Here is a 27,978-nt window from a genome sequence, read left to right on the forward strand (position 1 = left end):
TTAATCCCGAGATTCCATGTGGCAATCCTTCAGTAGTCAGAACTTTTTAACATGCCTTATGTGCTTGTCGATTAACTAAGGATGCAGTAAACTTCAGGTTGATTCAGCATTGATTAATAAGCTGAAAATGCCGGTTGCCAATTTACAGAGGATGAGACAAATTTCAGCCTGCTTCTTCCTAATGTATATGTAACACTTAAAACAGTATAAATGGCAACCCTAAAATTCATGTTAATCAAACACCAAATGATTAAATCACTTTGGCTGTTGTACGTGACTGCCCATTTTAAATTTGGTCATTTTAATTTGTGTGCAAGGTAGTTGTATAATTACTTCAGTTTTTGCCTGAATATTTAAACTCCTACCTAATTTTTCCTCTCTGAATGAAATCAGAGTGCAACGTTCTGACAGGAATTTTGCTGGAAGGGGAGTGGGGGTACACCAGGTTCTATTTCTAATATTTTATGATCATTTAACTGAATTCCTAAAGTATACTGCATTGCTGCAAGATTTCTTAATGAGTCTTGTGGATTTTTACAGAAAAAAAAGTCTTGTGGTTTGACCAAGAGGTTTTTTTTATTTGTGTATATATTTTGTGGTAAGCCTCATTCTTCTGGCACACCGTGTATCATTTGTGCTTATGACCTACATTTTACATTTATTTGAGAGCAATACACCTGTTTCTCATCTATGGATGCATGATAAATATTTCATCATGTGCTTCTGTTCCCTGAAAGAATACATCTCCTGAAAGCATACATCTCCTCCTTCAGCCTTCAGGACTTGGATCAAAAAAGGTGCTTGTAATCTGAAGCTCTAAAATTGCTTCAGGAGCAATTAGATTCTGTTATAATTCACTGCTGAAAAGGCTCAGCTAACTGGTTTGCACATTAAAGAAATATTAAGCAAGTTTATTGGAACTGTGGTGGCACAGGCCATCCCACTGTGAAGTTGTTAGGCTACCTGCAATCTTGCATAAATCCCATTGCTCCTTTCATAAATGATGTAGTTTATTGCTATATTAGAACTGTAACAGGTCTTGATCATTGAGTATTCTTCTTCAGATAGTTAAATGCTGTGCTGGCACATTGTAAACTGGGGTGAATTTCACCAGGATGTCTGCTTTGATGCATTCCAGCTTTTGAAAAAATGGAAAGCGGTCTGCATATTGCATCATCTCTTCATGAACCTTTATTTTCCTGGGGATGATATTTGAAGTGGGGACAGGCTGGTAGAGGACTTTTGGGTTGCTGGCATTTAGCATAAGGCTCATTCTCTCGCATATTTAAAAGCAAGTAAAATTGAAGCTAATCATCTTTTAAAAAGTTAACTTAAAACAAGTGGAATGTTTTTCTGTAAAACATGAAAAACAAAATAATCTTAAGAAAGTAGTTCAACTTTCATCTCCTAAATCTTTCCACTGTAATTCCCATTGAAATCAAACCTGGTACGTAATCCAAAAAGAAATGTTTCTCCAGCATTTTACTGGGAAATCACAACAGGACTTGTTTTCCAAATCTGTAAGTTCCAAACGTCCACACTTCACGGTATACGCATTAATATCTGGAAGTTACTTCAGTTTCATTGGGTAAATGCCAGCAATTCCAATCAAAAACACTAGCGGTGGTCAGCAAAACCAGCCAAGTGAAATGGTTTTGCTCCCAACGTTATTTCTTTGACACAGGGTATTAAGTGGTCATTTTATTGATCATCTCCACTCATTCTGCAAGTGTTCAGTTGAAGTTACAGTTACTTGCCATTTTAATTCTCTACCCAACTCTCATGCTTTACTTCTCTATCCGTGGACACGTGCACTGTTCCAATAAACCTCAAAGAACCGCACATCATCTTTTTATTCAGCATTATGTAGCCTCCTGGACTCATCATCAAGTTCAGTAATCTCAAGTTGTAACTACTGCTCCCATTTTCTCAGACACTAGTTGCAAATAATGATTCTATGCATTATCTCCTCCGAACCCATCATTTGTAGATTTACTTGTCTATTTAAATCTGCTTTTGCCATTTTAATCATTCCTGCCTTCCATTCCATCATTGATTTTTCCTCTTGTTCTTTAATGTTTCCAATCAATTGTTCTTCAGCAGTCCTTGGGATAGTAGATTTTTTTTTCCCTGCCAGTACATTGATTTCTGAGGTAGCCAAAGAGATCCATGCAGGATCAACAGAATATGCAGAATATGTTGCAGGTGGTGCTTTTGGGATTGGTTGGTAAGTAGTTTGGAATGCTGTTCACTCCTTCTACTGCTATCTCTGTGTGGTCTCTTTGAGAATTGAGGTGCTCTGTGACTTTCTAGATGCTGCTTTTGCATTTTGAGCATTCAAGGACCATGGATTCCCATGAGTTGTTTTGTATATTTAATTTTTTCGAGGAGGCCTTTCACCTTTTTCTTTGTGCTAGAAATCTCCTGTCAAGACACTCTAGAGTAGACTGCTATTTCAGGAGTCTGGTGTTGGGCATATGGGTGACGTGTCCTTTTCATTAGAGTTGTTTGTGAATGTGATTAATGTCTTCATGTTGGGGATGTTGTCCTAAAAGCTGATGCTGACATTGGTTTGCCACTCCTGTCAGTAGATTTGGAAGACTTTGCAGAGGCAGCATTCATGGTATTTCTCCAGTACTTTGAAGAGGCTATTACAGGTTTGTCCATGAAGCACTTGTGAGAACAGGGAACATTGCTATTCAGAGCCAGATTTAAAGTCTTGGTCTTTGAGCACTTCAGTCCACCCGTATACGGTGCACTGGAGATGGTAGTGAATTTTGTCGTCTATGTTTGCCTTTGCTGAGAGGTGACTCCTGGATGTGGAAAGTGTTTCGTGTTTCCAGGGTCTCACCATGGTCTTGGGATGATACTGTGCAATGGGGTCTGGTTGTTAGCAAGCCGTTTTGTTCTGGGTATTTCATGAAAGGCCCATCCTTTCATAACCCATGATGAAGTAATCGACAATAACTTGGAGCTCGCTTTTCACATTTGCACGTACACAAATGTTGTCTGCATTCTGTGGTTGAATAATTGAGTTCCAACAGGGAGCTTGTTGGTGGGGTGCAGTGGTATAGAAGGAAGATTAACAAGTGTATTGGAAGGATGACACAGCCCAAAAGGAGCTTGTGGTATGAAGCGATATCATGGTGGAGGATTATGTATGGGTTAATCCAATTTTCAATTAATTCAGCTCCACTGCTGCCACAAGCTCATCAATTGGATCCAATGATTGCAAGCGCTGATTGCTCCATGAGAAGTAGATGTGCATGATCCCATCTGCTTAGCTCCTGTTGCCTCCAGTTGTGCATTGCTTCATCTTGAAAGAGAGAGGGAACTTCATCAGTGGGTATCATGAATTCTGTTTGGGTGATGTGTCTATCTTGGTTGAAAAAGTGGTTGTATTTTTTGTTGTAAGTTTCCAGCTGTTTGTTGGAGTCTTGTGGAGTTTATGAATATTATGTATGAATCCTGTTTTACTTAATTTGTTGACAGGTGACAGATAAGGGGAATGATGGATTATGAGCTAATCCCTGTATCATTTTTGTGACTGTCTAATTTATCTCTTTATGCTTTCCAAGATGTATAAAATGTACAACATGTCTTAATTATTTCAACACAAAAATATTAATCAAGTTAAGCAATTGTGCCCTGGATGGTGAAGAATTGTGTGTTAGTTTTTACTGATTTAACTTTGAACTCTGCAGAACTTCTCTTCAGTATGATAAACTCAACAAACTATGTGCAAAAAGTCATCAAAATTAAAGGCCTCAACCAAATATATTCGCTCATGACATATCTTGCCCATATGATCCCAAGTTCATTGACCATGCAGTTTCTTTTCCAAGCTTCTGTATTAGTTGATGTTGTTAAAGGACAACCACATCACCCTTCCTTTTTCTTATCTGGATGCTACCTCTTAGCAAAGTCATTCAAAAACAACATTAGGTTCCACAAATATGCTATCTCACCACATGTTGATCAACCCCTCTGTCTGAACGGTCACATAGCTTGCCCGGCATTCAATATTAGATGAGCTGAAATTTCTTTCACTAAACATGGTGACTGAAGCTATTGGTTTTGTTTGCCACCAGTATCTGGCCACAAAATCAATTATCCTTGCTGGCCATTGTCGGAGGCTGGTATTCAGTTTGACCCTTGACCTGCACTTCCCATATCATATCTGCTACCAAAGCCACCTGTGCATCAGCATTATCCTCTCTATAAGAAGCCCCTGCTTTAATATGTGCCATTGTTCTATACTTCACCTGGTTGGCCTTCCACTTTGCATGCTCCTTAAATTTATGCTCATCCAAAACTCTGCTGCCCCAAATCCTGTTCATCTGCGAGCTCACTGAACTACACTTTTCCCAATCTGGCAGTGCATTGACTTTCGATTTAGTCTGCCTTTAGGTGACTCATACCAAAGTGCATTCCCTCACACTTTGCCACATTGAACTTCATTTATCAAGTTTTGGCCCACTCACTGAACTTATCTAAATCTGTCAAAAAGTCCAAATAGCCTCACAGCAACTTGTCCTCCCACCTATTTTCATGACATCAGCAAACTTAGATATCTTGCACTCTACCGCTTCTCCAGTTCATGAATATAAATCATAAATAATTGAACACCAAGAACTGATCCCTGGGGCGCTCCTCTCGTTACATCCTTCCAGAGGGTAGGAGGGTAAGATTTGGATTCTCAAAAGGTATCACATAAAAGGCTGATGCACTAACTAATCTTCAATCCATGTTAATACATTTCCCCCAATACCATGAGCTTTTATCCTGTGCATCAGCCTTTTATGTGATACCTTCTGAGAATCCAAATATGCTACATGTATAGGTTCCCATGTATCAACTCAGCTTGTTGCATCCTTGAAGAACTCCAGCAGATTTGTCAAGCGTTCTTTGCCTTTTCATACAACAATGTTAACCTAGTTTGATTACATTAAGGTTCTCTAAACAACCACCTATTTCATCCATGATTATAGACTCCAGCATCTAGGACATGTAATAGTTATTCTGGAATAAGTAGAAATATGAGAAGGTAGCCATAGCGATGGACAAATGAAGATTGACATTGGAAAAAAATCTGGTGGTCAGTCACATTAAATGAGTAAAGGAAAATCTGAAGACAGTATATTGGGCTCATAGTCACACAACATTGGTGATTTTGAATACGTGCTGTAGCCGGGACAGAACGAGACCACTCAATAGGAACCCGGTATCAATTGTGACTTTAAGTGCTGCCTCAGTAGGGTTTGCACATTCTCTCCTTGGCCATGTGGGCTCCGTCTGCGTGCCAACGTTATGCTGGTAATTTAATTAGCTACTGTAAATTGCGCCTTAGCAAAAGAATCAAAGAGGATTTGAGGGGCACGTGAAAGAGGGTAAGTTCCAGGCCAGCCAGGAAATGTGGAGAAGGAATGGGACTGATGCCTGCTGGGAGCTGGCACAGACCTTATGGATCTCCTTCTGTGTTGTAATGCTGAATTGAAGAACAGTGATACATATATTACAGAACATTAGAAAGGAAGGGAACTTTGGAAACGAGATGTTATCTGGCATAGACCGAAATAAAGAAGTTGTAGAAAATACAACCATATGAATTAGAAGCAGGAGTAGGTCATTTGGCTCCTCAAACCTGATCTGTCACTGAATAGTTGATCTGACTGTAACCTCAAATCTATATTCTTGTCCACCACTATAACCTTTCACGCAGTTACCTATTGGGTATTAAGCTATCTCTACCTTGAAAATATTCAAAGACTCTGCTTCCACTGCTGATGAAGAGAATTCTAAAGACTCACAGCTCTGAGAGAAACAAAATTGCCTCCAGTCTGTCCTAAGTAGGCGACCTTTTACTTTTAAACAGCAATCTCCTAAATTCTGGATTCTCCCACAAGAAGAAACATGTTCTCATCTACCCTGTTAAGACCTTTTTTAAACTTTAGTGGTTGCAAGCCTAGTTTGTTCAACCTTCCCTCATAAGACAGTCTAGCTATTTCTGGTATTAGTCTACTACAGTCCCTCAGGGATGAGAGCAGTTAAAGATAGCAGTGAGTGAGCTATCGATAGGTTTTCAATTGCTCACAAACTGGATTTGAAAGTGGTCACTGGAACCTAACTGCATAAAAAGGGAAGTGGCAGTGTATGCACAGTTGAGTGACTTCATCAATAAACACCAGCTCAAGGTTAACTACTGATCAGCAAAGAATGATGGCTCTGTTATCAACAGCCATATTTTTTTAAAAAGTCAGACTTTGATGGGAGGATGTTCTTGAGTATATTGGTCAATTATTTCCGTTTTAGTTGACTTTAGAGAAATATCCACATATATATGTATAGTACAGTGAGAAATGGCAACAAAATTAAATCCAAATTAATATGTATGTCAAACACCCCATGAAAGTAAATAAAAATGTTGAATTGATGCTGTTAAGATTTGAAGACAAATAAATATAGAACTGATAATAACGAAACCTAAAAATTCTAGAAAATTTAATGTAACAAATTGTAAATATAGTTTTATAATTGTCAAGTAAAATTTAAGCTTGGAGAGCAACAGGTCAGAAGTTCACAATGAAAATCATCTTCTTGTCCTTCTCATGTACTGCAGCTGTATACATTTGGCAAATTCGGCTTTTGTTTTATATTCAGTAATCATAGTTGGACTCTTAAAAATGGAAGTATGTTTAAGAATGGTTATGATCTCTGCCTGCTCATATATTGATATGAAAACATATGTTCAGAATACACATTTGATTTTGTTTTGAACGCTTGATGGTCTCCTGAATTCATGATCATGCATGCAAATCATTTTAAGAAAAACTAGAAATCTGACATCATAAGTAGAGATTTCATTTCAAGGCAAGAATCCTGTTGCATGCTATTAGTTGTATGCTCTCATGGTTTAAATTTTAGAACATAGTTCACCATATCGCTGATGTAGTCCGAAATGCATCTTCATTAGTCATGTATTTTCTTTGTGGTTATGTGTGAATATCCACTGCATTTTGTGGCAGAACTAAAAAAGCAGGACTTTAGCATTCAAAGATTGTGTCTTAAGCAATAAGCCATTATATTCATCATCATAAGATTCAGATTGTTTATAAATTAAATTACTAACTGTTTGAAGTTAGGCTAGAACAATTTATTTCTCGAATTAAGTTAACAATAGAATTTTGGTGTAAAATGTTGTGTTGGTATTAGCTCACAAAGCAACAGCCCTGAATTTTTATTTGGGAATTGAAGGGTTTACCCTGTTAAAGCTATAGGTGAGATTGAATATATATGTGAATACAAGTTTCACTGAGATGTAATTCCAAGAAAGAATTCTTCATTGTAATTGTAGTAAATGAAAACTGTGTTTAAAACAAAATACAATTTAATATTTGCTGATCATTAAATATTGGCCAGTAACCTTTCTGATTTACTCTGGAATATTTCCTATTTTGATATTGGAATCTTCTTATTGTACTAGTTTCACAGCTCCTGGAGATTGAATGTATGGTTGTCTTCAGGAGTAGAAAATTAATATTTCGCCAGAAAAGTACATGATTATCTTAGTTAAAAAGCTTGATGTTTCATGTAGTTCAAACCTGCTAATATTGACAAAGGAAAATTATTTTGAATAAAACAATTTAGGCATTCCAGTTAACACAGGTTTATCATAAATCTGTCCTGCTTGCAATAGATAATATACTGTCTTGCAGAACTGATTGTTCCATGCTGCATGTTGGATTTAGAAAGCCAAGGGAGTAGCCATTCAGAGCGCAAGAGACAACATTATGATCTCTAGGCTATTTAATGCTCCAGTTGACCTGAAACAAAGTGTCAGGCTTCATTGCAGTAGGAGCATATATTACCTCATTCCCCTAATGCCCAGGGGTAGTTAACTGATTTATAATCCATTAGATCTTATTCAGCAGAAATAAATTATGGTAGCTGTATGATAGAGAATTAATTTAAATTGTGAATTGCACAAGCACTCTCAGATCTTATAATAAGGAAGATCTTTTTCAGAGCTAATTACTACTTTTTAACTTATTTTAATGACATTTATTGACTTAACTGAAAGATGCATTTGTGGCAGATGTGACTTTGTGATGTAATTGTCTGACCTGCAAAGCAGCAAGTTACTTAATAACATCAACAGTAGCAACTTGCAGTGCATCATAATAAATGTCAAGATAAATCCATGGTTTATCCTGGGAAAATGGTTCTAGTGTGGATTTTCATCAACAGAGGAAATTTATTAATAGGTAAAGTCAAAGTTACCTATATTCTGGATCAGACAATGAAGTTTTTAAGTAAAGCCTTCTGCAAACAAATTAATGTTTTAAAATAGTACATCCAGCTAGTAGATCAGAATTAGAAGAGCATGTATAGCACTATGGGACTTGGATTGCAAAAGATTACATTAGAGAGCCTAGTGGCATGGTGTCAAGACAACAACCTTTCCCTCAATGTCAGCAAAACGAAAGAGCTGGTCATTGACTTCAGGAAACAGGGTGGAGGACGCTCCTCTGTCAGTATCAATGGTGCTGAGGTGCAAATGGTTGAGAGCTTCAAGTTCCTAGGTTTAAATATCACCAACAATTTGTTCTGGTCCAGCCATGTGGACGCTATGGCCAAGAAAACATGCCAATGCCTCTACTTCCTCAGAAGCCTAAGGAAATTCAGCATGTACCCCTGATTCCTACCAATTTTTACAGCTGCACCATAGAGAGCATCCTATCTGGATGCATCACAGCTTGGTAGAGCAACTGCTTTTCCCAAGACCACAAGAAATTGCAGAGAGTTGTAAATGCAGCCCAGTCCATCACACAATTGACTCTGTCTATACTTCCCACTGCCTCAGGAAAACACCAACATAAACAAGGACCCCTCCCACCTCAGTCATTCTCTCCTCACCTCTCCCGTTGGGCAGAAAATGTAAAAGCTTGAAAGCACATACCATCAGTCTCGAGGACAGCTTCCATCTCACTGTTATCCAACTTTTGAATGGACCTCTCATACGCTTAAGATGAACTCTTGATCTCCCAATCTATTTGTTGTGGCTCTTGCACTTTATTTGTTTTGTTTGCACTTTCTCTCTAGCTACAACACTGTATTCTGCATTCTGTTTCTCTTTTAGGGCAGGCACAGTAGTGTAGTGGTTAGCATAATGTTATTAAAGCGCCAGCGACCCGGGTTCAATTACGGCCACTGTCTGTAAGGAGTTTGTACATTCTCCCCATGTCTGCGTGGGTTTCCTCCGGGTGCTCCGGCTTCCTCCCACATTCCAAAGATGTAAGGGTTAGGAAGTTGTGGGCGTGCTATGTTGGCGCCGGAAGTGTGGCGACACTTGCGGGCTGCCCCCAGAACACTCCACGCAAAAGATGTATTTCACCATGTGTTTCGATGTACATGTAATGAATAAAGATATCTTTTTACTACCTTAATGTACTTATGTTTGGTATGACCTGACTTGGATGGCATGCAAACAAAAACTTTTCCTTGTATCTCAGTACATGTGACAGTAATAAAACCAACACCATTGGGAAGGAAGGTTAACAAAAATTATCATAAAGTTAATGTACAGGATTAGTGGAACCAATGGAGGGAGGTTGCTAGTTATGGTAGACTGTGGGTTTCCAATGGGCCCATGAGTAGGGGATCAAAAGATTGTAGGGGGTTAAGGAATTGGGTAGGGGCATATGTGTACAAAATAGCAGTAAAAAAATCCTCATTTTATTTTATATTTTCTTACAACATAGAAGGTCATTCAACCCAATGAGTCTGTCCCAGCTCTTACATACCCATCAACTCCTCTTGATTCTCCTACCACAAGTCTGCACTAGGGGTAATTTACCAATTAATCAACCAATCAGCACCTCTTATCGATGTGGGGGGAAACCCCAGCACCCGGGGGAAACCAACAAAGTTACAGGGAGAATGTGCAAATTCCACATAGACAGCACCAGAAGTCTGCATTGAACGTGGTTCTCTCAAGCTGAGACGCAACAGCACTATCTGTGGTATCTCTGTGCTGCCCAATTTTGCTTTATTTATTAAGGCAAAGGAGTTATTTAAAGTAATCTCAAAAAGATCCTGCATAAAATATCATTTAATTGTGGAATTACATGGTACAGTAGGCCATTCAGTTTGTTGTATGCATGCTGACCAAATAAGGTAATCCCACTTCTTGGCTCTGGCCCATAGCCTACTAGGCTATGGCACTTCATTTGTTCATCCAGGTATCTTTTGAAACTAGACCTTCAGCCAACTGAAGAAAACTGTGTTTGAAGATCAAAACCTTAAATCTGACATAGAACTCAGTTTACGGGACAGCAGTAATCCCCACCTCCCTGACTGTATCCAAGATCTGAACTACCCAGAGGAGGCACCTTAAGACATTGGAAAGATACAGTGCATCCAGCATTATGGACGGCTTGTGGTCCTAGAAAACTTTACATATTGTGATTTTCCATAACACAAACCCTTTTTCCCATTGTTTTAAGTGGAGATATGTTCCAACAGTAAGTGTGCAGTTAGTGGTACCTACATTTACCTCATCAGTCACCTCAAAACCACAGAGCTGGAGGAGAAGCAAGTCATCTTTAATCCTGAAGAACAGCCTAAGAAGACCTTTTATATGTGTTGAGTCTTGAAGCGTCCACCATCCTTTTAAGCAGTGAGTTCCCGACCTCCATCAATCTTTCTTCAATTCCCCTCTAATATTTCAACAAATAAATCCATATCTGATAACATTGATCTCTCCGCTAGGCACTCACGATTTTATGCACCTCGATTAAATCTCCAACAGCTTCTTTTGGTCTAAAGTAAACAATCCCACGTTAACCAATCTCTCAAAATCAAAATTTTCCTATCTTGGCACTATCCTCATAAAACCCCTCTGTGCCTTCTCTACCATTGCTATATTCTTTCTATAATGCAGTGACCAAAACTGTACTCAATACTCTGGCTGTGGCCTAAACTGTGATTTCAACTGTTCTGGCATGACATTACTGCCCTTCTATATTTCAATGCCTTGGCCAAAAAGGAAAGCATCCTGCATGCCTTTAACCATTTTATCTACTTGTCCCAGTCTCTTCAGGCATCTGGGACGAGCACTGCAAGATCCCTGTGTTCGATTTCACCACTTAGCTTCCAAGCATTTATTATGTATTACCGTTTCTTATTTGTCCTTCCAAATTATTTACCTCACAGCTCTCTAAATCAAATGGACCTTCTTGCCAGGCCAACTTGCACTGTAATCTTCCTACAACCCTCAGTCATGGTTCCTTCATATAATTCTTTGAAGGAGCTATCCAATTAGTCCCACTCCACTGCTCGTACCCATAACCCTACAACATTTTGAAGCATATATTTAATTCCCTTTGAAATATACTATTGAATCTATTTCCACTACCATCTAAGGTCATGCATTCCAGATCATTAAAGAATGCCTTGTGAAATGTTTCTCATTCCTTGTTCTTTTGTTGTTGTCTTAAATCAGAATCCTGTGACTATGGATTCTCCTAGCAGTACATTGTCATCTTATTTACTCAAAGCAAAATTTTGAACATTTCTGGTGAACTCTGCTTTTATTTGTTAACATAGCATTAAGTCACATACTGTTATAATTTGCATAGTGTTTCACCACTGATTAGTCCTGGCTGTGTTGGAATGATTCTTGTGTTTAGTTTTGCATATTGTTATATGTAATAATGCATCCCATCTAATGTTGAGTAGATTTACAGAAATGATTAATTAAAGATTGAATCATGCTATAATGCATTTCAACACTTCATAGTCTTTCTTATCCTATTTGTTTATAGTGGTGTAAACCTTTCAATAGTGTGGCAATTATATAGAAAATGCTGGTACATGATGGTATTTTGGCTGTTACTTCCATGAAAATAAAATTTGAGCCGCATATATGAAATTGCTGTGGACAAAATGCTAAAGTCACTATGACAATCATGAACATAATTTACAATGATCATTGACATTCAGTCCTGAATTGTGTCATGATCTGATGATCACTGGTGCTGTGAAATGATTATATATTTGATGATATTAGAGCTGAACTTCTTCATTGGTTTTAAATGGTATATGGTAAAAAAAACTTATCAGAATTTTAGAACAGATAGTATTTAGAAAAATATATATGAAATGGGGTTTAGTGATCTCCCTGAGGTGGCTTTGGACATGATCAACAAAGATAAAGTTGATGTCATAACTAATAGAAGGATTGGTCAGAGAAGTCAATGAAGTGACCCCTGAAATGATAAACATGTTGGGTTGGCCAATTCAGTCTGCATTACTTCTAAAATCTAGCCTTGGAAATTTTGATGGAACAGGATTTTTCTGAAAGCTTATGCCATGTGTTTAGTCTTTTTGTGTCCAGAAATGCAAAATTAGATGAATGAGTAGAGAGGAGGACACATAGATAAAGAGGATGTTTCTCAAGCCTGTCTGTGTAAAAGGTTTTCAAAATTATTTGACAGTTTACTATTTCACTTGGTAACTGCTTTCTCTGGATAGAAGCTTATAGGCTTATGGTGTGTAAGTTGATATTTGTGGCTAAGCAAATATGAAACTTGTCCTTCAACCAAAAAGTGCCATTTTTAAATTTCAGCCAGTGGACATTAGAGATACCAATCTCATGTCACTATTGGTGGTATCCTGCTGGAAAAAAACTTAACTGCCTATAACTGAATGTAGTGAATTTTATTTTTAAATGTCACGACCTTGATTCAGGGCAGCATTATCAGCTGTTTTTGCCATGCAAGTATGGTCAGTTAAAGAAACCAAAATTGGACAGAGCGCTTTTGAGTGACCTTAATAAATTGGGGTGAATGACCCAGAATTTATTTTAGCACCAGCTCAGTTGTGCTCACTGCCAGCAAGTGTATGAAGCTCATATTTATGTATTACAGTTTGCACAGCAGAAAATTAGGATTCAGAGCTGGTTTGCTTGTTGGTGCCTTGACAAGGCCTTCCCTGATGTAATTACATAATTTGGGGCTGTGAGGCTGGATGGGGTGGGGCAGGGCAAAGGGTCAGGAGCAGGAAGATGAGCCTCACTCACAAGAAAGATGAAAAATTTTGATAGTGGGCTAAGCCCTCCCAAAGCTATCAAATACTCTCAATGCTTCTCACCTTAAATCATTCAGGAAAATATTATAGACAACTATTAAAAAGCTATTAAAATCTTTAAAAGAATTAAAACAAGTTATAAACAGATAAAATGCAAACATTTAAATGCAGTCAAACAAATTTTAAATTTTTTTAAAATTTTATTTACAGTTGATTAATACTTAGTCTCTTCCAGCTGTTATGATCTGTTGAAATGGTAGTGACAATGGCACGGGTTGTTAGTGCGCATTCCTTACCATAATTAGTGAGAAATTGGCACAACATTGTATTACTTTGCTGAACTCCATAAAGAGGCTAGTGCAAGAACATAATTGGAGCAATGGTGGGGAAATCCTGACCACAACTTCACAATTAATACATTTCCTGGAAATCCCGATGTTGCTCAGAGTTATGAAGGAAAATGTCAGCAGCTAAACAGAGTAACTTTTGAGTAACTCCCAGAAAGTTTCAGCAAACTCTGTCATCTATATTTGCACTTTTCTGAGTAAAGTTGCTGTCAGGTATCTTGCACTGGGGACATGTGGTTTCCAGCAATGTTAATATTATCAACTTGGCTGAGATGCAAATTGGATTGAAAAATTCTGACTGACAGCAAAGGTGGAAATAAGCATTTCTGGTTTTTATAACATTTCCGGAGAACTAAACAAAGACTGGGACATGCATGTTGATTTTGCTAGAAGATGAGAGGTCATGAACTTAAATGTCATATTAAAGTCCATCAAATTTTGATTGGGGTGCAGGGTGGGGAGGGAGTGTGCTTATTTCACAGTAGTTATGACAGTAAGCAATTGTAAGCACTTTGAACACTGTGTAATGTTTAATTTTATAGTAACAAATGAGTGAAAAGTTGAAGTTTACATCAAATTAGCGATTCTGTGTTAATTAAGTTTATGTCAAATTAGTGATTCTGTGTTGATTGAATTGGCAAAACTGTAGTTGCACACCCTTTGGAGAAAGGGTATAATTGACAGTAACTTTTAGATTTTTCAGTTTAACTTGCACCTTCAGATGCTGGAAGTTGTTGTCATTATCAGAGGAGCAACACTGAACACTGATAGTCATCTTTACGACTGAAAATTCCTTCTATTAAGCCAACTAGATATTGTTCATTAGTAATAAAAACAAAATGCTGGAAACATTGAACAGGTCAGGCAGCATCTGTGGAAAGAGAAATATAGCTAATGTTTCAGGTCAGAGGCTGACCTTTCATTTATTCAAGAAACCTTTAAAGTGAAAGTCTCGTTAAAAAAAATTGACTCTGGCATAAGGGGTGCTACCGTTTGACGTAACTGTAACAAGCACACAAAGATTTATATAATTACTCGCAAATGTCAACCATTTATAAGCTTTGAATTGAGGATACCCAATTTTTCTTTCTAATACAAGCAATGTTCTTATTTTCTTTCACACTGGAGTTGCTTTTCTCCTGAAAGTTGCTTGATCAAGACTCTCTTGGTTATATCCTTGCTACCGCAAAATATGATTATTATATAACAGTGTCTATTGCAATCAGAGAACTTATGGAAAACACATTACCCAAAAGGTGATTTCATGTAATTATAGAAGTAGTTTCAAATTCCCTGAAGTTTGCTGTATCTATGTGTGTGTGTGATTGTTGCTTAACTCCAACTTAACCAGGAAGTTTATTTTTACAGTACGTCTTCTGATTCACGTAATGTGATACATCAGCATTGTGGTTACGTTACTGGATAATTAATCCAGAGGCCTGGACTAATGATCCATACACATATGTTTGGGTCTCACCATGACAGCTGGGGAATTTTATTTGAGTTAATTAATTAAGTAAATCTGGGATATAAAGCTAGTGTCAATAATGGTGACCGTGAAGCTGCTGTTTTGTCGTTAAAACCCATATGGTACATTAATAGCCTTTGAGAAAGGAAAGCAGCCATCCATACCTAGTCTGAACTATGTATCACTCCAGACTTATGACAGACTGCTCAATTCAAGGGCATTTAGAGATGGAAAGTAAATGCTTTAGTATTTCTGTATCTAGCTATAAATTAGTTAAGTAAATTAAATCCACAATGTTTTAGATGTCTTTGTTTTCTTATGTTATGCAATTTCTTCAGGAAAAGGGCATTTGAAATGTTTAAACTGAGAAGTTTGAGTTATCATGCATATAGTATAAATATCATGTCTGGTCATTTAATGTTAAGCGTGGAATTATCTGATAATTTGAAAAAGTGAGAAAATTGATCATTACTTTTATAGCAGTGGAAAGGTGGGTTTCCTCCCTGTGGTCCAGTTTCTTCCCACATTCTCATCAACACCCCCTTCCCCCAGATTCTACCACTCACCTCCACACTAGGGGCAACTTACAGTGGCGGGTTGGTAGGTTACTTGACCACTGTAAATTGCCCCTGGTGTGGAGGTCAGTGGTAGAATCTAGGGGAAGGGGGTGTTGATGAGAATGTGGGAAGAATAAAAAGTTGGATTAATATACAATTAGTGTAAATGTGTAGTTGATGGTCAGTGCAGCCTTGTTGGGCTAAAGAGCATGTTTTCATGCTGCATCACTGTATGAGTCCATGGCGGTTATGTCCTAGATAAAGCAAATATAAATTTTCAGAATGTCCAATACCAAAACTTGTTAGAAATATTGTAGTTATTATCTGTTCCCTGCAGCAGGTTCAGAAAATCAGCTCTCCTTGTACCTGATGTAGTATTGCCTATGCTTTACATATATGAGAATAATTTTTGTCTCAAGATAACTACTTTATTAAATCATTGGCTTCTTTCCAAATGTTCAACGAGCTATGGCAGAATGGATATGATACAACCTTAAATCAAATCATTGAAGAATCTGTTCCACAGAAGTGATTTATTTGCATTTAAAAGGAAAACAGAATATGTTGGAAGTTCTTAGCAGGTCAGGTAGTATCTGTGGAGAGGGAAACCGAGTTAATGTTTTATGTCAGTAACTCTTCATGACTGGGATAGATTAGAATGTAGGCATGTTTAAACTTTATGAGAAGGGGATGGAGTGAATAAAGGTAGTGTCTGTGATAGAGACCAAAAGAAGGAAAGTAACACAGATTAGCATTGGCTGTTAGAGAGTGCTGAAGGCTTGTCAACAGTAACTAATTTGCCTAGAGATTTGAATAGAGGGGAAACAGGAGGAGGAAGGGGAAAAAATACTGGAACTGTGAGATACAGAAACCAGTTAGAAATATGAAAGGAAGGACTACACTGGAAAAGCCCAATAGGCCAGGCAGCATCTGTAAAGAGAGAAAACTTGAGTTACATCATAACTAGGGACTAAAAGCAAAACATCTGCAGATGTATGGAAAAATAGGCAGGAAATCCTGGAAACACTCAATGGCCAATCAGCATCTGCAGAGAAAGAAATAGAGCAAATGTCCCACCCCGATTAACTGATCATGAGAGGTCATTGTTGCAAAAATTATACAAACCTTCCTCCCAGCAATCCCCAAACAAACACCACCCAACCCACCAATCACCACCAATGTTCCTTGGCCAGTTCTGGCACAAACTGCTTCTTGATTACATGTATTTAAAAAATGTTTACAGTATGACTTACACTTTTCCCAGATAACATAGTAGGAACTATTTTGAACTAAAACTTGGTTCATAATGAAATATGCTGAACAGTTCTTTGCATAACTTTATTTTACTCTATCAGTGTTAATTTTTGTTTAAAGATGTCATGCAAAGTTATGTTGCATGAGCAAGGAGTTTCAAGTTGAAATGAATTGTCTGCTGCAGTCTAAATACTCTTAACAGAGATATGGTAAAGTATATTCACTCAATTGTATTCTTAATGAAGATGCCATGCCTGAGGAGCAGGAAATGAGGAATGTAGCATGGCAGAGCATTTTCAACTGAAGTGAAAAAGCATTAAAAAAATCTATGTTATTATCTATTTTACAGCAGAATTTGAAACGCCTTAAAAGTAGCAACTTCTAATCAGAAGAAACCTGATGTTCCCTTTTTTAAATAAATGAGTGTTTCTCAGTTTCTAGAGAATGAAAAGAGGTGATTGTAAATGGGAATTAAGAATGTAAGAAGGACTAATGGGGGAAAGAGCAGTAAAAGATGCATTTTGAACACTGGGCTTCAAGATCAAAAAGGAAAGTGAGGAATAGGTATTCAGGTACAGAAAAGATGTGGGGAACAGCCATTCAGAACAGAGGGTTGGTTGAGCCTGCTTCCACTATCCTTTAAGGTTGTGTATTTCAGACCATATATCCTCACTGTGTGAAAAAGCATGGGTATTTTGCCTTGCACTTTAATTTATGGCTCTATGCCTTTCCATGAATGGGAACAGTTTCTTTACAGGTACCCCCTGCATTATGGCCATTTGGGAAAGGTGAAAATCACCCTTATGGAATTCGCAGATCACTACCCAAAAATTTAAGATGAGAAACAAAATTCACTCTTACGGAATTTATGTGAGGAAAAAATAAACACAAAATGTGAAAGAAGTGTCAAATTTTGTCAATTTTTATTTTTAGTCACTCAGTACTTTGCGGCAGTAAGATTTGGATGTGACACCACTGCGTCGATTGGGTTGCAGTCACAGCTGAGTTCCTCCTTTGCTATGCCCTCTCCAGTCCAAGGACACGTGAACAGATGTCTCAGAGTGCAGCACTGCCACACTCTTCATCTGGGAGGCATTTTCTCTGATGCGCTGCATTGCAGGGATCCACAATAACTATAGCCAGCTCTTATACCAGCTCCTTAAAAGTAATGCTTCAGCCTTTACTCCACTTCCACTAAGTCACTGCACTTTAACCCATTACCCCCCTGAACTCCTCCTACACCACCTTTCTCCTATGAACCCTGATCCTCGAATCCCATCCTTCTCCCTAATATTCTCACTTCTTAAACCCTCTCCTAATCCACGAGCCTTGTCCATCTCCCTCATCTAATGTTGGCCTCAGTTGTTAAAGAACAGTGTTGGGTCACTTTGTCATAGCTCATAAAGTGGCTTAATATGAGAGAAAAACATCCCATAGGAACACTCATCAGGAAAAGGAGGTTTGCATTACAGAAATCGCAATACGGATGGTTTTCTTGGAACATAACCACTCTGTTATGTGGGTGTCACCTGTATTTACTTTTTCTACCCATTCATGTAACCATTCAAAGGTCATCACAACCTTCATGAATTATGGTGGCGAGAATTGGACAAAACATTCCAGTTACAGCCAAACTAGTGACTTATAAACAGGAAATGCTGGAAACAGCAGGTCAGGTAGTATCTGATGAAGGAGGACAGAGTTACCATTTTAGGTTGAACACCTGTCATCAGATTTCACTTTTTCTTAAGATTTCTTGTTTTTGTGTTCTTTGACTCTACTCATGAAACTCAGTTCCCTGAATGTTTTGTTAACTTTCTTAACCTGTTCTGCCACTCTCAAGGATTTCTGCATTTATATCCCAATTTCTCCATTCCTGCACTCCTTAGAATTGCATCCTTTAGATTATATAGTTTTGCGTTCTTCTTACCAATAAGTGACATTCTGCACTTCTCTGCTAAATCTCAACTTTCTTGTGTCAATCCATTCCATTACTCTGTCGTCTCAACATCATTTTTGCACTTCTAAGTTTTGAGTCCATTGCGGTTTTTAATATATATTGACACATTAATGTTTTACAACAGATGAATATTTTAGTTAGTTATAACATAACTTGGGAAATTGGATAAACAGTTCAAAAAAGAAACAATGTTTGTAAAAAGGTTATTTCAGTTGCAGAATTAGCACCAGAAAAGGCGCAGGTGGCTAAATAATCTGTGTTGTCATTTCCATTAATAATTACTGCTCTCTGTAATCATGCATTAACAAATACTGACATTTTTACAATATTTATATATATATTGCTAGGTTGATGCTTCTTTTCCCCTGAAGATTTTCTAAATCTGAGCTCGCAGAGCCAATGGCAGTTATTTAACCTCCCACAAAACTGTACAGGTTGGTGGCATTGACTCCTGTTATGAAAGCCCAGCTGCAGCAATATCTGGAACGGCATGCATGGAGCAAACCGCAGTATGGGCATGCCAAATAGCATGACTGCATAGCAGGAAATGAACTCATTAGTTTCAGTCATCACGTTAAAAGCCTTCCACTACTTGAAATAAGTACTTGTGTTTGGTAAGCACTTCTAATTTCCGCAACTTAAGCCTCTGGCATCCATGTCTCCTCTGCCTTCCCAAGAGTTGAGAGAGTGGTTCTACTTCTGGTAAGCAGTTTCCTTGGCTGTCCCTCGCCTGCTGTTGATCATTCATGCTGAGCATGTCATTGCAAACAGAAACACAAAACTCATTTTCTGACATTTCCATTTGGTAATCTTCAGTGATAGTTGGGGAGGATGTAGAGCATTCAGTTGCTGTGTTGGTGCTGTTTTCTTCCACTGGAGCATCATCTCCTGGAGACTACTGTTCCTTGGTATTCCAGAGAAAAGGAATAAATAACAGCTTATCATGGATGGACTGCACGGTTGAAATTGATAATTTTCACAGTGTATCTTGATGCTGTCAGGATGAACGTTTTTCTGAGGTACAGGAGAAAGATCCTGATCATATACTTTCTAGCACATAAAGAATGAAGAGATTTAATTTCCTTCCTGGTCTTACATCTCTTTGCATTGTGGAGTATTTTCTCCTTTAGAAAGAGAAGCATTCATTTTTTTCTGATTTGGGGTATTAATAAAATTCAAAAAGTCTTGATGGCATAGAGTCATGAAATCATACAGCATAGGAGCAGGCCCCTTGGCCCACCAAGTCCACGCTGACCATCATACACCCAAGTACACTAATCCTACACAAATCCTATTTCTGAACTAGTTTTCTGACATACAAGTTAGTTTCTGTTCAATGAAATTGATGATGTGCTGTATCTTTAATGAAATTGTCATTTTTTTAAATGTACGACATTAAACTTATAGGTAATTTTGTTATTGTTACATTTTGGATAGTAGTTCAGTGTGTTTCTTTTATTTTGTCTTTCAGAGTTTTTTTGCGAGCAATAAATCAGTATGCAGATATGTTGAACAAAAAATTTCTTGATCAAGCAAACTTTGAACTACAGGTAAGCAAACTAAGACCGATTATCTAGAATGTTGGGATTATCTTTTGCAAATAGTGTTGGAAATTCTAAGATAATATAAAAGAAAATACATACAAACAACCCACACATTACGGAAGGGGTAGGATGTTGTGTTCCTAGAAAACGGGTCATTTAGTGATGTAACGTAACCCGAAACTGCATTATCTGTCCATGCGTCAAGAATCGTGAGTTGAATTGTATCTCAAGTTTTTGGGTAGTGATTTGTGAATTCTTTAAGGACAAATTTCCATTACCCAGATGGCCATAAGAAGGGAATTGCCATTATAACCAGTGTATTATCATAAGTATTTTTTGCAGAGGAGATTTTTATAATGGAAAGGAAGAGAAATAGATAAATCCACACAATGCTGTAAGTGGTTATATTACAGAATTTTGCTGAAACATTTCAGTTCATTGATGAATTGTTTTTTGAATTTTCAGTACACATTATCCAGGGTAAACGGCAATTATTCAGTTAACACCTGCAAACCATAGACATTATTGTGAATTTACCTATAAATCAGTTTTTGGTAGAAAAGCCACTCCTGGCTCCTGCCCCCTCCCCCACCCACCATCACTACCAATTGTCTGGGGCATCCACATACATTGGGCAAAAACAGCTAACCATTTGTCAATGAGAAACAAAGGACTGCAGATGCTGGAATCCAGATGAAAAACACTATGATGTTGGAGGAACTCAGCAGGCTAGGCAACATCTGTGGAGAAAAGCAGGCGGTCAACGTTTTGGGTCAGGACCCTTCTTCAGGACTGAAGATAGGAAAAGAGGAAGCCCAGTATATAGGAGGGAAAAGCAGAGCAATGATAGGTGGACAAAAGACAGGAGGCAGGATGGGCACAAGGTGGTGATAAGTAGAAGCAGGTAAGAGATGGTGATAGGCAGGTGAGGAGGGGAGAGCAGGTCCACTGGGGGATGGGTAAAAGATAAGAAGACAGAGAGAGAGAAGAAAAAGGAGGCTAGGAAAGGGATGAAGAGAAGCATGGTGGGGGGGGGTTATGGGGAAGGGGAGTAGGAATTGCTTAAAGGGGGAGAATTCAATATTCATGCCATTAGGCTACAAGGTTCCTAGATGGAAAATGAGGTGCTGTTCCTCCAGTTTGCACTTGGAATTCTCCTGGCACTGGGGGAGGCCGAGAACTGTCATATCAATGATGGTGGGGGTTGAAGTGACTGGAAACGGAGAGATGCAAGTCGCAGTTACGGACAGAGTGCAGGTGTTCTGCGAAACGGTCACCTAGTCTGCGTTTGGTCTCACCAATGTAGAGGAGGCCACGCTTGGAGCACCAAATGCAGTAGATATTAAGGGAGGTGCAGGTGAATCTATCTCACCTGAAAGGACTGTTTGGATCCCTGGATGAAGGCGATGGACGTGGGGTAGGGGCAGGTGTTGCACCTATCACAGGGGCAGTGGAAAGTTTCCGCGGTGGGAGCGGGATGGGTGGGGGTAGGGGTGGGGGTGAGCAGTGAAGGAGGAGTCATGGAGAGAGCAGTCCCTATGAAAGGCAGAAAGGGGTGAGGAGGGGAAGATGTTTGCTGGTGGGGTCCTGTTGGAAATGGCGGAAGTGGTGGGGAATGATATGTTGGATACATAGGCTGGTAGGATGAAATGTGAGGACAAAGGGGACCCTATCCCTGTTGGGCCTGGGAGGGGTGGGGATGAGAGCGGAGGGGTGGGAAATGGCAGAGATATAGGTGCGAGCTCTCTCAACCACGGCAGGGGGAAGCCCCGGTTGGAAAAGACGTTGGACATCTCTGATGTCCTGGAGTGGAAAGCCTCATCATGGGAGCTGATGTGGCAGATGCAGAGAAATTGAGAAAAAGGGATAGCATCCTTGCAAGAGACAGAGTGGGAGGAGTTGTAATCGAGGTAGCTGTGGGCATCCGTGGGTTTGTAGAAAATGTCAGTGGATAAGGAATCTCCTGAGATGGAGACGGAAAGATCGAAGAAGGAGAGAGAGGTGTCAGGGATAGTCCAAGTGAATTGGAGAGCAGGGTGAAATTTAGTGGCGAAATTTATGAAACTGTCGAGTTCCGCACAGGTACAAGAGGTGGCACCAATGCAGTTGTTGGCACCATTTGTCAATTATTGTTAAGTACAACCACTTGCACAGTGGAATATTGACCTTATATTTCATCACATTACATTTTATGGCCCTTAGTATAAACTGATGTCAGCTAAATAAGTTTATATTCTGTGTAAAGCCCAGACACTAAATCTTTGGATGCAGTGATGAACATCTTACCAGTTCAGACAAGCTTACTGCCTGTTTTGTTATGATGCGGTGGTAGTTTCCAATAATGAGCCAAATCAAGTCAAGTATATTCTCACATGCACAAGTACATGTATGCACAGGTACAATGAAAAACTTTCTTGCAGCAGCATCACAGGCACATAGCATCATATAAGCAGAGGTCACAAGAAAAACATAAATTAAACATAAACTATACACATTTTTTTTTACAAGTAAACACAATTAAAACAAAAGTCCATTTTAGTACAAAGTGATCAAAGTGGTCATAGTGTTGCTAAGCTGTGGTGATGAGGGTTTTGCCGGTTGGTTCAAGAACTGAATGGTTGAAGGGAAGTAGCTGTACTTGAATCTGGTGATGTGGGACTTCATGCTTTTGTACCTCCTGCCCGATGGTAGCTGTGAAAAGGTGACATAGCCTGAATGGTGGTTGATCTCTGATGATAAATGTTGCGTTCTTGAGGCAGCACTTTCTATAGATGACCTTCTGTAGATACTACCAGTGATGGGGAGGGATGTGCCCGTGATGTATTGGGCAGAATTCACTACTCTCTGCAGCTTCTTATGTTCCTGTGCATTCGAATTGCCATACGAGACTATGATGCAACCAGTCAAGATACTTTCAACAGTACATCTGTAGAAGTTTGTTAAAGTGTTCAGTGACAAGCCGAACCTCCTTAACCTCCTAAGAAAGTGAAGACGCTGGCACACTTTCCTTATGATTGCATCTTTGTGCTGGGCTCAGGACAGGTCATCCAGTATGTTAATGCCCAAGAATTTAAAACTGCTCTCTCTCCACCGCCAATTCCCCCAATGTAGACTGGCGCATGTTTTTCCTCCTTCCCCTTCCTGAAGTCAACAATCAGCTCTTTAGTTTTACTGACATTGAGTGAGAGGTTGTTGTTGTGGCACCACCCAACAGGTGTTCTGTCTTGCCCTGGTAAGCCAACTCATTGCCACCTGTGATTCATCCAACAACAGTGGTGTCATTGGTGAATTTGAAGATGGCATTGGAGCTGTGCTTAGCCACAGAGTCTTGTGTGTATAGAGTAGAGCAGGGGGCTAAGCATGCAGGCTTGAGGTGCACCTGTGTTGATGATCAGCGAGGAGGAGATGTTGTTACCAATCCTCACCGATTGAGGCCTGCCAATGAGGAAGTCAAGTATCCAGTTGCAGAGGGAGGTACAGAGGCCCAGGTCTTGAAGCAGATCTTCCAGTGATTCTGAAATTGTTGGCCACCTACACCTGAATCAAACTGTTTCTTTCATCTCTCAGCTGATTAGCAAGGCCTGGTGCAACGTAGCACGTTGACTCTCTCACTTGAACAGGCCTGCTGCACTGAGAGAATAATTTTGAAAGCACGTGAGGTCCTGACCTAAAACTGCCTGCTTGTCACAGCCGTCACTGTAGTTGAATCTCCGTGAATGTCTGACATTGCAAATGTGAGAAATAACTTGGGACCTGTTAAGGAAAATTTAATATTAATAGCAACTCAAACTGTTTTAAGAAGTTACAATGCTATTAAGACACACACTCTCTTATAAACAGTTAGAAACATTTCAATTATTTTAACTAAATTGGTACAAAGCTGTACTTACGTTTTCCGTGGTAGCCGATTTCTCTCATTCATTTTATGGGACCTAATTTGCTTGCTCCGGATCTAACCTGGATCAAGCTGAGAAGGCAGATTTTTGAGCCTGGAACTTAGCAAATCTGTGGAATTTGGCACTTCCCCAATGCAATGCAGGTATCCCAAGGCCAGTCCTGTTGAGTATAAGTCTTTGCTTTAGCCCATGTTTGAGAATCATCTAGTTAGGGGTTTATCAGTTGTCCCAAGATTTGCCCAGTATGTCCTAAAAGAATAACTGCAATTGTATCATTGTTGAATGCAGTATCTGACCTTTTTGTAACAGCTGATTTGAAACACACCTATTTTGACATAATATCATGATGCTTTGCATTCCGGTGCGCAAATGCATGGAAATGACATAATTGGAGACTGTGGGCTAGATGAAGTTCAGGAAAAAAAGCATTGCAACACAGGTGTCAGTCAAGGCAAAGTATTGGTATAGTTTTCAAGGCACTATTTGTTTACCAATTTGCAACAGAAGAGAAAATGTGTTTGCCACTTTAATTTGCTGCATTTTATCTTGGTACGGTGTATATATCTTAGATTTTTTTTGTCCTCAATCACAGTCTGATGTAATGTCTATTTTGCCACTTTCTAAGAATATGCTTTCGATTTAACATATTTTGGCCCCATACAAGTACATTCTGGTTTATGAAGAAGTGAGAACCTCTTTTTAAAAATAGCCTTTGGTCCAAAGGACATGAAAAGTAATTGAGTGTATAAAAATAATTAAAAATAGGTACATATGTAAAGAACCTCCCTCTCCTGGAGCTCAACTGCAACTGCCTATAGAGGTGAACATGGCCTATGGTGGAGTACAATTAAATAATCTGTTCTTCGTGAGATAAAGACTTCTCCATTCTCACTACTAATCTTCCAAGGCATGTCATACTATTTTAAAGCATCTGCAATGATTATGTTTCTTTGCTGCTCCCTCAAGCCAATCAGATGGATGTTTTGGTTGCAGTAACTTGGAATGTTGTGAGGGGCTAATTTCTACTATTTCAAGCTTTGAATTCTATTATTGGAAGCTTGATCAGTTTCTGGGGGATGAATTTAGAAAGAAGGATGAACAATGACAGAAATTGCTTTTTTCAAATGATGTTTGTGACTGCTTGATATTCAGATTGCTTCATCGGCAGAAAATTACTTTTAGAGTGTGGCCATTTTTTTTTGTAAACAGACTTAACATATTTGAACATAGTAAAATCTTACAAGTAATTAAATGTTGGTTGAGGTTCATCATGATCCATTTCCTTAGTGCATTGATAGTGTTTCCAGTATTCGTTTTTCAGAAAAACTCAAAGGTAGAATCTTTTTGTGTTAATCTTGGTGAGAAAGATATTCATACACTCCTCATTGCTGGAAAAGGTGTCGGAGGGACAGGAGAAGGTGATTTAAGCAGACACTTGAGTTAACTCTCCACTCCAACAAAATGGAGAAGTTAAACTCTGAGTATATTGAGTTATGTATATCCCCCAAAATATAATTTCAAAAACTGGTCTGTTAATTCATTGTTGTTGATTGAGTCATGACTTCCAAGCTTTCACAGTGTGCAACTGCACCAAGAAATTATGAAACATTTCTAGCCCATGAAATATAACCCTATTGCAAGTTTGAATTCAGTATAATTAAAGAATATGAAGAGTTAACCATAAATTTTTAGAAATTTTGAGGTTTTTCCATTGCTCATCAATAATAGAAAAGATGTGGGTATTTCAAAAGCTTAAGCTGGAGTTTAGTATTCACTTGATGTAAATTCAGTCATGGGTATTAGAATAAGTTTCACATATATAAGAATATATACTTTTGAGTTTATTTCATAATGAATGCAAGTGATTTATGATATCATCAATTAACTCTCCAAATTGATACATTAGATTAGTTATAAATGATGAGCTCAATTTATGTAACAGAAACAAATGAAATATGGCAGAATACTGCATAAACTTGCAAAAACAGTGGCACTCTTTGTTTAAGCTATATTTAATACTAAAAAATCAAGGAATTTATTTCCATGTGTCACCTTATTCATTTTTCTTGATATCCAATGAAAACTGCAGTGGCCATTTCCATGTTATACATTGGCTGTAAAAATTTCAATATCTATGAAGCTGATGTACCTTTGCTCTCAAACACATTGAAATCTTCAGGTATGGAGAACCTTACTGCAATGCAATGTCAAAGCTTACTGTCTAAATTAATAACACATGACTGTTTGCATGTTAAGGATTGGAGCCTGCAAACTGTAGGTCTTTGAGTACAAAGATTACAGGATAGCTTGTCTGCCTACTATTTTCCACCTGTTTGGTAGTTTCTTTTATCTGTTGCTTTTAAAAAATGATTTTAAAAAATTTTTCCTTATCTTAAAATACTAAGCTGACTCTTTCACGCTATTGTAAACACACAGATTTATTTTTAGTACTGCACAACAAAGTAGTCACAGAAAGGTATCATCAGTAATCAGTTGAAATTGGTGTCATAGAGTCCTACAGCAGAAAAGTAGGCCCTTTGGCCCACCATGTCCATGCTGACGTTTTTTGCCCAGCTGCACTAATCCCATTTGCCTGCGTTCAGACCACATCCTCTTTACCTTACCTACTTAAATGTATATCTAAATGCCTCTTAAATATAGTAATTGTATTTGATTCCACCACCTTCTCTGGCAGTGCATCCCAGATATCAATCACTCTCTGTGTAAAAAAATATCTACCCCCAGATCCCCTTTAAAACTCCTTTCTCTCACCTTAAACCTACGCAAGAAAGATTTTGACTACCATATCGATGCTTCTCATAATCTTACATTCCTCAGTTGGCCAAGAGCTTGATCAAAGAGAAAGATTTTAAAGAGTATTTCAAAGTGAAAAGGGAAGTCAAAACCTAGAGACCTTTTAAGTAGAGAATTTCAGAGCTTAGAGCCCAGGCAATTGAAGGTTTGACCAGTGGAATGAAATGATTACATTCAGAGATGATCACAAGACTGGATTTGGAGAAATGGCAAGTACCACTGAATACATTACAGGTGGCAATGTAGGGAGGAGCAAAGCTAGGGATGGAATAGAATACAAGAATCAGAGTTCTAACCTGATGCTGATGTAGGTCAATAAGCACAAGAGTATTAGGTGTCCAGGTCTGGTTAAAAGCTAGGCACAGACAGTCGTGTTTATGACTAAGTTAATGGAGACCAACAGATGTAAGTTAGCCAGATATGTGTAAGATGGCCAAAGATAGTAAAGGCATAGGTGAGGGCTTCAGCAATACATAAGGCAGGTGCTGAGTTAGTTAAGACTATTGAAGTATACATAGGCAGATTTAGTGATGATGTGAAGATATGGCCCAAAATTCAACCCATAGTGAAATATGGTTTTCAGGTTGAAAATAAACTAGTTCAGGTTTGGATATCTGAGGGAAAGGAATGGAGTTAGTGTCCAGGGAATGGAGATTGTAACTGGGGTCAAAGACAATCGCTTCAATCTTCTCAATATTTAGCTGGAGAAAATTTATGCTTCTCCAGCATTGGATATCACACATACTCTGGCAGTTTAATGCCATGGGAAGTATCAAAAAAGATGATTATAAGGTTGAGCTGGGTGTTGTCAAGGTACAAATGGAAAGTGGCAGTACATTTTTGATTGATAATTCCTTGTGGCAGCAAATAAGCATACAGATGAGAAATAAAAGATGGATCCTGGGGATGGTGTGAGTGTGGGAAGAGAAACTATTGCTGGTGATTTTTTTTTAGCAATGACTAAATATATGCAATTGAAATCAGGTGAATACAGTTGCATCTAGCTGGATGACCATGGCGAGGCATTGGAAAAGGATAGTTGTGGTCAG

The 27,978-nt window shown here is 38.6% G+C and overlaps 1 protein-coding gene across 1 annotated transcript in view; it reads left to right on the plus strand.

Annotated features, from left to right (window-relative positions):
• The window catches only part of dock1 (dedicator of cytokinesis 1), a 432,222-nt gene that overhangs the window by 277,755 nt on the left and 126,489 nt on the right, over window positions 1-27,978 (plus strand). Inside the window, exon 30 of the mRNA XM_052026984.1 lies at window positions 20,147-20,225. Coding sequence (XP_051882944.1) covers window positions 20,147-20,225 — 79 coding nt within the window. The remainder of the gene's footprint in view (window positions 1-20,146; window positions 20,226-27,978) is intronic.

This window comes from Pristis pectinata, chromosome 12 (assembly GCF_009764475.1).
Source record: "Pristis pectinata isolate sPriPec2 chromosome 12, sPriPec2.1.pri, whole genome shotgun sequence".
NCBI classification, from domain to species: domain Eukaryota; kingdom Metazoa; phylum Chordata; class Chondrichthyes; order Rhinopristiformes; family Pristidae; genus Pristis; species Pristis pectinata.